Consider the following 12690-nt stretch of genomic DNA (forward strand, 5'->3'; position numbering starts at 1 on the left):
ATATTGCTACCTTATTTAGCGCAAATTAAGTATTACCATGGGATGCTAATGAAATAATTTCTAGAAGCAGTCATTGTTGCACTATGTACAGAAAGCTGGCAGAAACACCTACCTTGTCCACTGCAGCACATGCCATGAACTAAGCACAAATCTAGCAATGAAAGAATCCAGGATTTGTGTACAAAAATTGCCTGTGAAGGGTGGTATGGAACTAGCTGGGTCATGCAATATAGGTGCCAAGACATGGGGCGCAGGCCTGCACACTAGGTTCCATAGATGAGAACTGCCAGCACCACCATTTCGTGGTCAAAGAAACTAATGCTTCCTGCTTTCTTTGCTTGATCAGACTCTTCTCCCAGCTTAGAAATCACAAAATAGTAGCTGAAAACAGCCTCCATCACATGCAACAAGAGGGGATGAGAGTGCTTCCAAATCCCAGAAATAGTCTATGCTCACCAACCCTGTCAGTGTGTAAAATTTGAGTCTCACACCTTAAATCTAAGAGACTATTTTACACACCGGAGTCCACTCAACACATGTCCTCTGTGACTGTCTGATCACACAATTGAGCCATGGGTCAATGCATTACAGTACCAGAGGAACATCAGAAGAGGGGAAAGATTTGCACCAGGTTCTAACATAGCCGTTAGGAGTTATCCTTAGTGTCTTCAATATCTATTTCTGAATCAACGTTATCAAAGATGCTTATAGGTCCTCCAATCTGAACCTTCACAGGTGCGTAGCATTGTAATTTTAAAAAGATATCCACTAATGCTATGTGCTGCTATGATGTGTCGGCATTGTGCTTGGCAGATCTACATGGGCTACCACTGTAGCATCCAATATCTGTGAAGCATTGCCAGTAAAATGATGCATACATGAAATACTATTTAATATCTTACATGATTTCAATGATATTCTGCAACTTACCTTTCTTCTGTGTTTTTGAGCAAATGCCTGAATATTTCCACTCCTGTAAAATGCTATCTAAAAAACATGAAAAGCAACTTTTAGCAGTATGGGGAATAAAATATTAATTTTACAGTGTCAATGCCAATTATATTTTTCAGATCTATTGTCGTGCAAGATTAATATTCAATACCTAATTCATCAATATTCCTCAGTCTAGGTACAAACCTTTTGCTCCAAAAGTATACTTAATAAAATATGCAAATATACAATACATATCACATTCATGGTACATTAGTACATAAGGAAATGAAATTTTACATATATTCTATGAACATCAAGTCTAAGAAGTTTTTATATAGTCCATAATAAACAGCTGGAACTCAAGCACAAAAAGGCAAAGAAAAATGTATTTGGTTTGCAAATAAATCCAATAAAGCAGGAAGGCTCTGAGCTGAATTCTCCGCAAGATGCTGCTGACACATATTCACCAACTATAAATGCCTATTTCATAAATGACTTAAAGTATTAGGTCACTCTTGTTATAAATATATCCCTGACATTTATATGGTCTACCCTTTCTTTTCATTATATTCAACTCCAAGATAGATACAAGGCAAAATGTAACCATGGAATACAACATGTACTCTTAAAACAAGAACTCCCTCCTGACATCATGCACATGAAAGGTCACCTAGTTTTATTTGATAAATTAGATCTATAATCGTTGTAATGATTCCTGTGTGTTCTCAATATAAGTAAGCTGGTATCCAATTTTCTCAGTGGCCAACTGTTGACAGATAAACCTCAAAAGATCTTGATACTTGGCTGTTAAAATTTACCAGCTGTACTCTATGTTATTTTGTACCCTCCAGGAACAAATGATTCAGGAAATTTCCTGTACTATAGTTTGTAAGACAGAATCATAAAGTGACTGTTCCTGAATTCACCATGTTCTCTGGCAATTCATTTCAGATACCAAATACACCTAATGTAAATATTGTACCTCTAAGATCCCTTTTAAACTTTCTCCCTCTCAAATTTATTTATGCCATCTAGTTTTGGACACCCTGCCACGGGAAAGAGACATTTTCTATCCACCCTTTCTTAATCTTATAATCTTATAAACCTCTCATACTTCAATAATTCAACATACTTCAATGCTCGAGAGAACACAAAACCCCATAAATCCTGTTTCTCCTGATAACTCAAACTCTCTAATCCAGGCAACATCCTCGTGAATCTTATCTACATCCTTGCTACTTTAACCATGTCCTTCCTATAATATGGCTACCTAAAGTGCACACAGAAATTACAAATGTGGTATTGTGCAAAGAACCATTAACATCTTCCCCAGATAATCTATATCTGTGCTTGTTCCCGGGGACAACATCAAAACAATGATCTATATGAGTTTCCAGCCTGGCATCTCCTCAAATTTAAGATTCTCTGCTTTTATTCAAATTTCTTGCCAGCCTTACTCCAATCTACATCTGTGATCTCCTAGGTCCTTCAACCCACTGAGAAACGTGCTCCTCTAGTTGTAGTCTCCTCTGCATTGCAGTGTTTGATCACCTCATTTTCCAAGTTCTGTCGTCAGTTGTTGTGCCCAATGTCATGAGTCCGAGTGCCAAATTTAGCCTGAAGCAGCTCCTATGAAGCTTTTATTTTATTGTGTTAAAAGTAACAATATGCAGAAAAGTAAACCCAATTGGAATTTGGGGATTCATGAAGCTACTATTAAGGTTAAAGGTGAGTTAGAGGAGGTTTAAAGAAGGCCTGAGAGATATTGTTTTCACACAAAGAGTAGTTGGTATCTGGAATGGGATTTTCTTTTAAAAAGAGAAATCTTGGATAATTTTGGCAAAGCTGTATTTTACATCCACAGTTTGACAATCCACTGCCTTCTATCCCACTTCAGAGACATGTAGAGCTTACCAATGCTATATACACTATTGTTTTAGGAGTTGTGATCAGTTTAGGCTTGTTTTAATTAATCAGTTCAGCATTTTTTTTAAATGTCACCATTTCATGAGGCAAATAGGACTCAAATTATTGGAGATATTCATTCTCCACAGGCCCACTCCCTCAGTCAGCTTAGTCACATTTGAGAAGAACCATGTGCAGGATTATCCATGTGTCAGTCTGCTTTTAAAATGTGTTCCAATTTTGACTGTGCTATGTTCATTGATATTGCTTTCCTACAGGCAGATCATATGATAAAAGCACCTCCAAACATGCATCCTCAGTTTTTCTTAACCAGAAGGTGAAATTAGGGAATAACTTGCAAATTTTTAGCATTGTTTTCTTAAGTAAATAAAGTGGTCTTGATCACAGGACAATAAAACAGAGGTAAGAGCCGTCCAACGATTCAGCAATTAAGAGGCAGGTAAAACAAAGCAATGTCATCTGCACATGGTTTAAGAAATAGAAGTTGATAAATGTATTTACTTATTTACTCCTTTTACCGACATAATTTTCATAAGGCGAATTTCACTCCATATCTCAAAACTTGGATAGTGGTTTGTGAATTTTGCAAGGGCATGGAGGTGATCTATATAGGGATATATTTTCTGTTGCATTCCTGGCAATTATTGGAAGATATAAAGCAAAGCAACACTAACATGAGAGTATAGGATTAAAATCCAAGACGTCATATCAACATAAGGTACCATCATAGCAGCCATCTTGGTATGTCTATTGAGATCATTAACTTTTTGTTGTTTTATCCTCAAGCCAGTTAACAATATTAGTTGTGTTACATAACTTGTCATCTTCTTCTTGGCATGCTGACCTACAGAGCCAAATGTACAATGGCCTGCCAGGAGAGAAAACTCATTTTCCATCAATAATGCTCCAGTAACAATTCTTCAGCTACATTGGAGAAGCAAAGAACATGGTCTATTCGTTTGGCTGTTGGTTGACATGGAAAAAGGATAACAATCATTTTTATTTAGCATTTCCCAAACATGCAAAAGTGCTCCTTTATATGATTGCAATCGTGTTAGTCTTGCAACTTCACTACTAATAGCCAAGCTAGTAGGTTCTTATCTATTTCTTGCCTAGGGATGCCAAACCATACTGAACTCATGGCTTCTCATACTTCCAACTACAAATCTAAATAGAACCCCACTATTTTTCAAGGAATGGAAGTACCAGAAACAAATTAATCTTTTCACTTATAACTTATACTTATATAGCAAGATGTCCTAAACTATTCCAAAGTATTACAATAACTAATACATCTATGTAGTTTCAATGACTTGATTTAGGTATAAACTTAATCACCTAATACTTATCAAAGCTATATTTAGTTTTTGCAGTTTTACAAATCTAGAGTACTAAGTATGCATACCATCTCTTCAAAATCCATCAAAAATAACACTGAAATTTATACTCACAGGCATAATTACAATAATTTCTTTATGTTCTCCCGGAGCAACAAGAATGTCTGGATAAAGAAATAGCAATTCCCTGCAAAAGAGCAGCCTTGGTTCATTAGGTTGGCAATAAAAGACAAACTGACAATGTGGTTGAAAAGGACACAGCATTAATATTTTCTTGTTGTCACTGTCCAAAATTTAGAATTTTACAGGAAGTATTTGCATAGGTTATATTTTAATTCCTAGTTGGTTACAGTCTGTCCCTGGGAAAGATGGTTTCTATCTTTATGTCCATAAATTTTGTTCAGAAGTCAGACAAGACAAACATCACTTGATTCAATATCCATACCTCCACTGTACTATAATTAATGGCATCAAATACATGTTAAGACTGATAAGGAAAAAAAAGCTGTTAAAAAAGGAAAGAGGAGACTGGTTCTATCATTCATAGGAATTAATTTTTGTATATATGACAGACTTAAATTTAATATTATCGGAGCTCATTCATCTGTATTAGTGTTCATAACTGGGATGGACTGCAGATTGGAAAAGGATACTGTCATAGTGCTAAATAACACGTCTTCTAAGTACTTGACTGAAAAACTCTGGAAATTTTAGATTCTTCTTTGGCTTTTGATTTGTTTATTATACATATACTTTACATGATTAATTCTATGGTAGAATCATTCAACAGTGTATAAGTGTATTTAATATCCAGCAAATTATACTTTAAATGAATCTCTAATTGAGAACTGTAAAATTTTAATTCCCCAAACTGTGAGGCAAGTAATGTAGTCTTAGAGTTAACTCTCTTTCCACAGAAGCTACCTGAATCTTTGAGCGTTCCTGCGCCTGCAGTTTTTGATTTTCAACAACACAAAATGTATGTATAATAATGGAGAATCTGTTAATTTTAACAGTTCTGTGACACTGTCAAAAAATGATGCACTGGAAGCTACATTTTGATAATTGTATTGATGTTTTACACAAACTGGAGAAGTCCCTTCACTTGTGATATTAATGTCCCTTCACTTGTGATAGAGGAAGATAGCAGAAGCAAACAAACATGAAATTGCACTCCATAATTAGTACATATTATTTTAATATACTTGTTATACATGATTACAGACAGCACAGGCAGAAGTAGATTTCATGGCTAATACATTCCTTTTAAAGATCAAAGTGCAGAGTTTTAGTTTTGTTGTAAACCATGAGAATATTGAGAAGGCCACAGCACTGAATAGTTTCAGCCCCAGGAAGTAGGTGAAAATTCCAAGTTTAACTATAAATTTACAAAGTTCTCATGATTCAGGCTTGATTTCTTTATATTGGAAAACACTGCATATTAATATGTAGGAAGAGGTTAAAACCAAGAAAGTATTGCCCAGTCAGAATGCTCAAAGAACTCGTATTGAGGTACGATGAAGTTCAAATCACAACTCTTCCTCCAGGTTCCATACAAGAATCATTAATTTTCACTCTCTTGAATAGAAAGCAAATCAATCAAAGTTCAAAGTAAATTTATTCTCAGACTACATACAGTATATGTCACTATAAACTACTTTGAGGTTCATTTTCTATCAGGCACTCACAGTAGAACAAAGAAATGCAATGAAGATCAATTTTTTAAAAAACGCACACAAACACAGATGGGCAAATAACCAATGTGCAAAAGGCAAACTGTGCAAGCAAGCAAATAAATAAATAAACAAATACTAAGATTGAGCTTTAGAGTCCTAGAAAGTTAGTCCATAGGTTGTGGAGTCATTTCAGAGTTGAGGTGAGTGAAGTTATTCATGCTAGTTAGTGAGTTTTATGGTTGAAGGATAATAACTGTTTCCAAAACTGGTGGTGTGGCCATTAGGCTCCTGTACCTCCTTCTCGATAGACACAATGACAGGAGAGCATGGCATGATTAGTGGGTGTCCTTGATGGTGGAAACTGCTTTCTTGCAGCAGTGCACCTTGTATATGTGCTCTATGGTGGGGTAGGACTTTGCCTGTGATGGATGATGTTGTATCTAACACTTTTTGTTGGCTTTTCCATTCTTGGGCAATGGCGTTTCTATGCCAGACTGTGAGACAACCAGTCAGCATTCTCTCCACTGTGTACTGACAGAAATTTGTCAAAGTTTTAGATAAGATGCCAAATCTGTGCAAACTTCTAAGAAAGGAGATGTGCTAACATCCCTTCTTTGTAATGCTTCTTAGGTGCTAGTCTCAGGTCAGATCCTTTAATATAACACCACCAAGGAATTTAAAGTTACCGATCCTCTCCACCTCCGATTCCACCCCCCCCCCCCCCATGAGGATTGGTTCATGGACCTCTATTTGCTTCTTGTAGTCAATAACCAGCTCTTTAGTTTTGCTAATGTTGAGAGAGGTTGTTGTAGCACCGTTCAACCAGATTTTCATTCCCTCTTATATGCCAATTCAACAGCACCTTTGATTTGGCCAACAACAGTGATATCAACAGCAAACTTAAAAATGGCATTGGAGTTGTACTTGCCCACACAACGACAGGTGTAAAATAGTTACAGCAGGAGACTAAGCACACAACCTGGTGGTGCACCTGTGTTGATGGTGATTGTGGAGGAGTTGTTGCCAGTCTGTACTGACAAGGGTCTGCAGGCGTAGAAAGCAAGGACCAGTTCCATCAGGTATTGAGTCCCAGGTGCTGGACCTTAGTGATCAGCTTTGAGGGGATGATAATATTGAATGTTGAACTGTAGTCAATGAAGAGCATCCTGAGGAATACATCATCATTGTCCAGAGGTTCCAAAGCTGAGTGAAGAGCCAGTGAAATCATATTTGCTGTTGACCTGTTGTGACAATAGGCAAGTTGTAGCAGATCCAAGTCTTTCCTCTGGTAGGAGTCAATGTTCCATCACTAACATCTCAAAGCACTTCATCATGGTGAATGCAAGTGACACTGGATGACAGTCATTGAGGCAGGTTATCATGTATAATACTTTGGGCACTAGTATTATTGAAGCCTAAGTGAAGCAGGTGTGTACCTCAGATTGCCAAGAAAAAGGCTGAAGATGTCATTAAACACTCCATCAAATAGTGTTGGGTTAAATATTCATTATTGACTCCTACAGCAGATTGACTCAATAAATAAAAACAAGCAGAACCAAGGACGACCATACACAACGCTGCAATGACGAGATTCAACATATATTCCTGAAGTCTCGCTTACAGCCAGGAGTGCTTCTTTCAGACAGTGTTATGTCTTTATGGAACATGAAATATCTGAGATGATGCATCTGCACACTAGGTACAGAAACAAAGATAACCTGAGGACACCAATGTTGGACATCAACATAACACAACTCCTAAATTATTAGAAACATGCCTCACTGGACAGTCTACCTTTAATCAGTGGTTGCCAAACTGACTATAGTTGTGATATTAGTTAACCAGATGTTGAAAGGATATTAAGCAATACTGGACACAATGTTGCCTTTGGTGTTGCTATTGCAAAGTAAACAGCACCACACAATCACTCATAGTTACTTCTCAAAAGGAATGTAACAATACTTTCAAAGGAGATGCCTTTTTTCACTACTCATGCCTTAAAGTAAGATGTTTCCTGGTGACCTCTATCCCAGTCGCATGGAGGAGCTCATCACCTTGCAATACAATGATTCATTTAATTCCATGTTTTAGGACCATTGATAAAGCACGACTCAATGATAAGTAATTCTTTTACTTTCCCTTATTCTGACACTTATCCAAATGATGCAATGATTGTACAAATGTTCCTAAATAACTAACGTTTCAAATGCAAAAACTCCTGAAAAATTGACAGATTGGTTGAAGTATCTTTTGATGAAAGAACTCCCACATTAGAATCTGCAGATTACTCCTGTAGGGCCAAAACCAAGTGTTTGATGTATTATTGGCATACACTCTAGGTGATAACCTTTACTTCTGATGATGATAGCTCCCTTTCAATGTAATATCATGAGATACCAATAGTTTCCGAACTGAATTACTTCACAAAGTACTGATGTGGTCATATCTAATCAAAGCCTTTTTCCAAGAGGCTTAACTTTGAACAAGGCTTCATGAAACTTACTGAAGGGGTTCTTTAGGATTCTGCCTTAGCCCAACAATCTAGATATTCTTTCAATAGCCTTTGTATCCTAAGGTCAGAAATGAGGATGTTCATTGTTGATTTTGCTATGTTCATGCAACATTCCTTAGTAAATTATGACATTATGATAGAATAAAGTCATAGTGTGTAGGCCTAGTATGCAGGCCATTGTTGAATAAGCTGATGTTAGTTAAATCTACAATACTGTAGAACAATGTTTTAGGACAAGGACGATTAACTTCCAACCACCACAGCTACCATCATCTGCGCTTGGTACGAGTTCAAACACAAATATCAACATAACACTTAAGGTGTCTTTTATGTCATAATTCAACAAATGCCTCTTTGAAGGCAAGGACTGCTATCCTTACCACCAACTCTGAAATTTAACTAGAGTTCATTCTTGGATTAAGCCGATGATGTCTGGAGTTGAGTAAATTTGGTAAGATCTTTTATTGCCACCACTAATCTCTCCTACCCCAGCATCTTCTTAGTCGGTCATGATGACAGAACCTGCCTCTGCTTAAGTGATGCCCTCATGAGCTCCAAAACCCATAGGAAGTTGCATCTCCAAGACCATCTCAAGACAAAACAAGAAGTTGAGAGACCACACTTCTGAAATTGTTCAGGAGCACAAGTACACACATTAAAAATAAACCTTTATTCTTTAACAATTAAGATGTTGAACTAGGTCATCCTGGATCCAGTCCTAAAGGGTCAAAGTGACAGATCTGCAGAAAACAGAGAATATACCGAGACTCAAAGTCCTCCCCTCAAATGTCCCAGCAGTATTTAACCACTTGCCGAAGATTTTTTAATTATGAACTTCCCATTGTCTCAGATGGAATTATTTAAATCCCTTTGATTTAAAATTTTTAAATAAGTTTCACAAATAAAATTGTTTAAAACATAGAAAAAACACTGATATTACTTTAAGGCTTTTTAAATTACAAGAAAAACATCAGCTTAATGATCTCCAGCACCTACAGATTTTCTTGTGTTTGTGATTCAGTGTACACCATTTTACCAAAGTGGTAGCAACTTCATTCAAACTTGCATTTTCCTTGTCTGCAGTACATCATGGCTCCACCACCAGACACAATGGTAAGCCTAGCCATAGAAGGGAATCATTGCACATATACACAAGTTCCAAAACATGCCAAGACACTAACAGCACTTACTGAGCAGGCAATCTGCAATCAGTCAGCATGAATTAAACCTATTTGTGGCACTCTCTCAGTAGCATCACTTTTATTAATTTTCAGAACTTTTTTCAACATGTGTGCTAGTTATTCATTATTTTTCTGCAGGGAAGTAACTCAAATTAGGATGATGGAAGGGGGTGAAGAGTTTGGGGAGAGAATCTAAAGATGTGGAGACTTCCTCCCCAGTGCATGAGTAAACAGGAGTTAAATGATATGTTTTAACAGTTTATCATGAATGTTTGTGGCATCTTCACCTTCCAGAAAAGCTTCTTCTCCTGTCGTCCACAAAGCTGATCATAAGCTCTTTACAGATGCAAACCCCACCTAAGTACAAACCCAATGCAGAGTTCTGCTGGTTTGTTCTGAACGACAGCTCCTGATCTGTCTCAGGGCCAGGACTGTCTTGTCTATGCCAACCACTTACTAAGCTATCCAGTGGCTGTATCTCACCGGTACTAGCAGCCAAATTAATAAGTATTCATTTGTCTCCTTGCAGTCACACCTTAAATGTGCTTCCAGGTGCAAAGTAATGGGACGTTTATCTGGTTTGTGGCAAATGACAGGCACTCTCACATGTTACCATTCAGCAATTTGGCAGCATACTCAGTCACAGCAGGCTCACTGGGTCCAAATAAAGGTGTAATTGTTCATCCTTCACGCTTTTTTGCAATCACAAGACACTGCTGCATATTAAGGACATCAAGTACTGCAGGTCTAGCCTTTGAGCGAATTGCTCAATAGTGATGGAATTGGACTTGTTGCATACCGCGTTGCTGCCTGCTACAGCCACCCAAGAAGGGAAGTGTCAGAGCACATGTGTGGTCCAACAAACAGTGTCAATGGTTGTCTTGGGCAAATTTCTTGTGATCAGAAGACTCTGTTGGACATTGGCTATGTAGAATAGTATGTCCGATTCACTGGGGGAGCTGCATGATCTGGGTTGTTGCACTCTGCAGGCCCTCGTGCTGAGGAGGTCACCTGTTGCAGTTGCTCAGGAGAGGAGATGCCAGAACTGGTGTAGGAGAGAGCAGAGGTGCAGCGAGTGTGCTGGAGTATATGCTGGTTTTGGGACTGGCCATCCCATCGGTCCTGCCCTCCAGTTTTCCGTTGGCAGGCAAATCAAGCTGGATTGTGTTATGGGACTTGGGCTATGTATTTCTGGTAAATACATTTTTCTGTAGTATTTATATGTACAACATATACCTTGTGCTGTGTATGACTGTTGGTACTGTGTTTTGCACCTTGGCCCCAGAGGAACACTGCTTTGTTTGGCTGTAATCATGTGTATGGTTGAATGACAATTAAACTTAACTTGAAAATGAACACATGAAATGCTATGATTGGATTCACCAGGATGCTGCCTGAAATAGAGCTGTAGTTATAAGGAGAAATTGAATTGATGGGTTTATTCTCATTGGGAGGCTGAGGAGTAACCTAACAGATACCTAGAAAATTATGAAGGACATAGATTAGATAGTCAGAATCTCTTCCTTCCGGTGGGGAGTAGTTTAGAACTAAAGGGTCCATGTTTAAATGAAGATCAAGATTCATGTTTATTTATCATGACCTGCAATATTGAATTTATCTCCAGTTGAAAACAAAAAAAACCATATAGTGCCCTGAAAAAGTATTCAGCCCCCACAACTATTTTCAGATTTTACCATCTCATTTTCTAAATATAAAATATATTGAAGTACGATTTTTAAGCTGATCTACAAAACGTACATCATGTCAAACCAAAAGAAAAATTCCAAAACCTGTCAACAATTTACTAAACATTAAAAACCAAAATTGAGAGGGTGAAAAAGCATTCATCTCCTTCGTAATTACTCTGCTAACTTTCCTCCGGTGCAATACTGTGTACTGCCATACCAACTCACCCAATTTGTTGATGCAGAAAAGGAACATTTGAATAAATAGCCCCTCTCCCTGGGTCCAACAATATGGTAGATTTTCAACACACCACACCAAAACAATGACGATAGAGCATTCAAGACAAGTCAAGGAAATGATAATAGAGAAGCACTAATCTGGGGATGGGTACAAGAACATCTCACAGGTACTAAATGCACCTCAGAGCTCAGTTCAGTCCATTGGGAAAAAGTGGAAAAAGTATGAAACCAAAGCCACACTGCCTAGGTCAGCCATCCCTCTAAACTTAGTCACCGGAGAAGAAAGGCAATTGTAAGTGAGGCTGCTATAATGCCAACAGCCTCTCTGATTGAGCTGCAGAAGTCAGTGGCAGCAGCTAGAGTTGAAGCATTCTATGAGGTCTTGAACGAAAAGGGATTTACAGAAGAGAGGCAAGGAAGCAGCCCTGGCTAAAAGAAAGCATACCCTTGCCCATAAAGATTTTGCAAAGCATCACTACAAAAATACTGCAAAGACACGGAAGAAGGCCTTGTGGTCGGATGAGACTGAAGTGGAACTTTGTGGCACCAACACCAAGCTATACTTGCAGCACAAAGGGTTGAATACACTTACAAGGCACTGTACATAACAGAACATGCCATTAAACAAGTTTTGACTTTAAAACAATCATACTTCCATTTAAATTACCTGCATGTTATAGTCTGCAAACTTTTTGCATCAGCATCATCACAATTTAAAACCACAGTTAAGCTACATAATTTTCGAAGATCAGGTAGACCAACGAAGAACAGGGACTGAAATCTATAATTCTCTTTCATCTTGTAGGGCACTGAACTGTGGTATCTCTGTGAAATGAGAATTTTAACAATGTAAAACATCTTAAATTTGCTGTACGTATTTATAATTTCTTGACTGAACCATCCTTACAGAGGCATGAAAATTAACACATTGCAATGACCATTGTTTAATTGGTTAGCACACTTTACAGTATAGGCCACCTGATTTCATTCTCCCCGCTGCCGATAGGGAGTTTCTACGTTCTCTCTGTGACCACGTGGGTTTCCTCCCACAGTCCAGAGGTTAACTGGTCATTGTAAATTGTCCTGTGATTAGGCTCAGGTGAAATCAGAAGATTGCTGGGTGATGTGGCTCAAAGGGCTTATTCTGCACTGTATTTTTATAAATAAAAATAAACAATAGGATGGAGCCTTCAGCAAACA

At 37.8% G+C, this 12690-nt stretch overlaps 1 protein-coding gene across 1 annotated transcript in view; it reads right to left on the reverse strand.

Moving 5' to 3' along the window:
* LOC132395046 (uncharacterized protein C18orf63-like) overlaps positions 1-12311 on the reverse strand; it is a 74656-nt gene extending 62345 nt beyond the window's left edge. Inside the window, exons 1-3 of the mRNA XM_059971364.1 lie at positions 12158-12311; positions 4311-4383; positions 931-987 (exon numbers count right to left, since the gene is read on the reverse strand). Of these exons, the coding sequence (XP_059827347.1) occupies positions 931-987; positions 4311-4383; positions 12158-12288 (261 nt within the window). The 5' untranslated portion in view covers positions 12289-12311. The remainder of the gene's footprint in view (positions 1-930; positions 988-4310; positions 4384-12157) is intronic.
* Positions 12312-12690: the final 379 nt, after the last annotated feature.

This window comes from Hypanus sabinus, chromosome 1 (assembly GCF_030144855.1).
Source record: "Hypanus sabinus isolate sHypSab1 chromosome 1, sHypSab1.hap1, whole genome shotgun sequence".
NCBI lineage: Eukaryota > Metazoa > Chordata > Chondrichthyes > Myliobatiformes > Dasyatidae > Hypanus > Hypanus sabinus.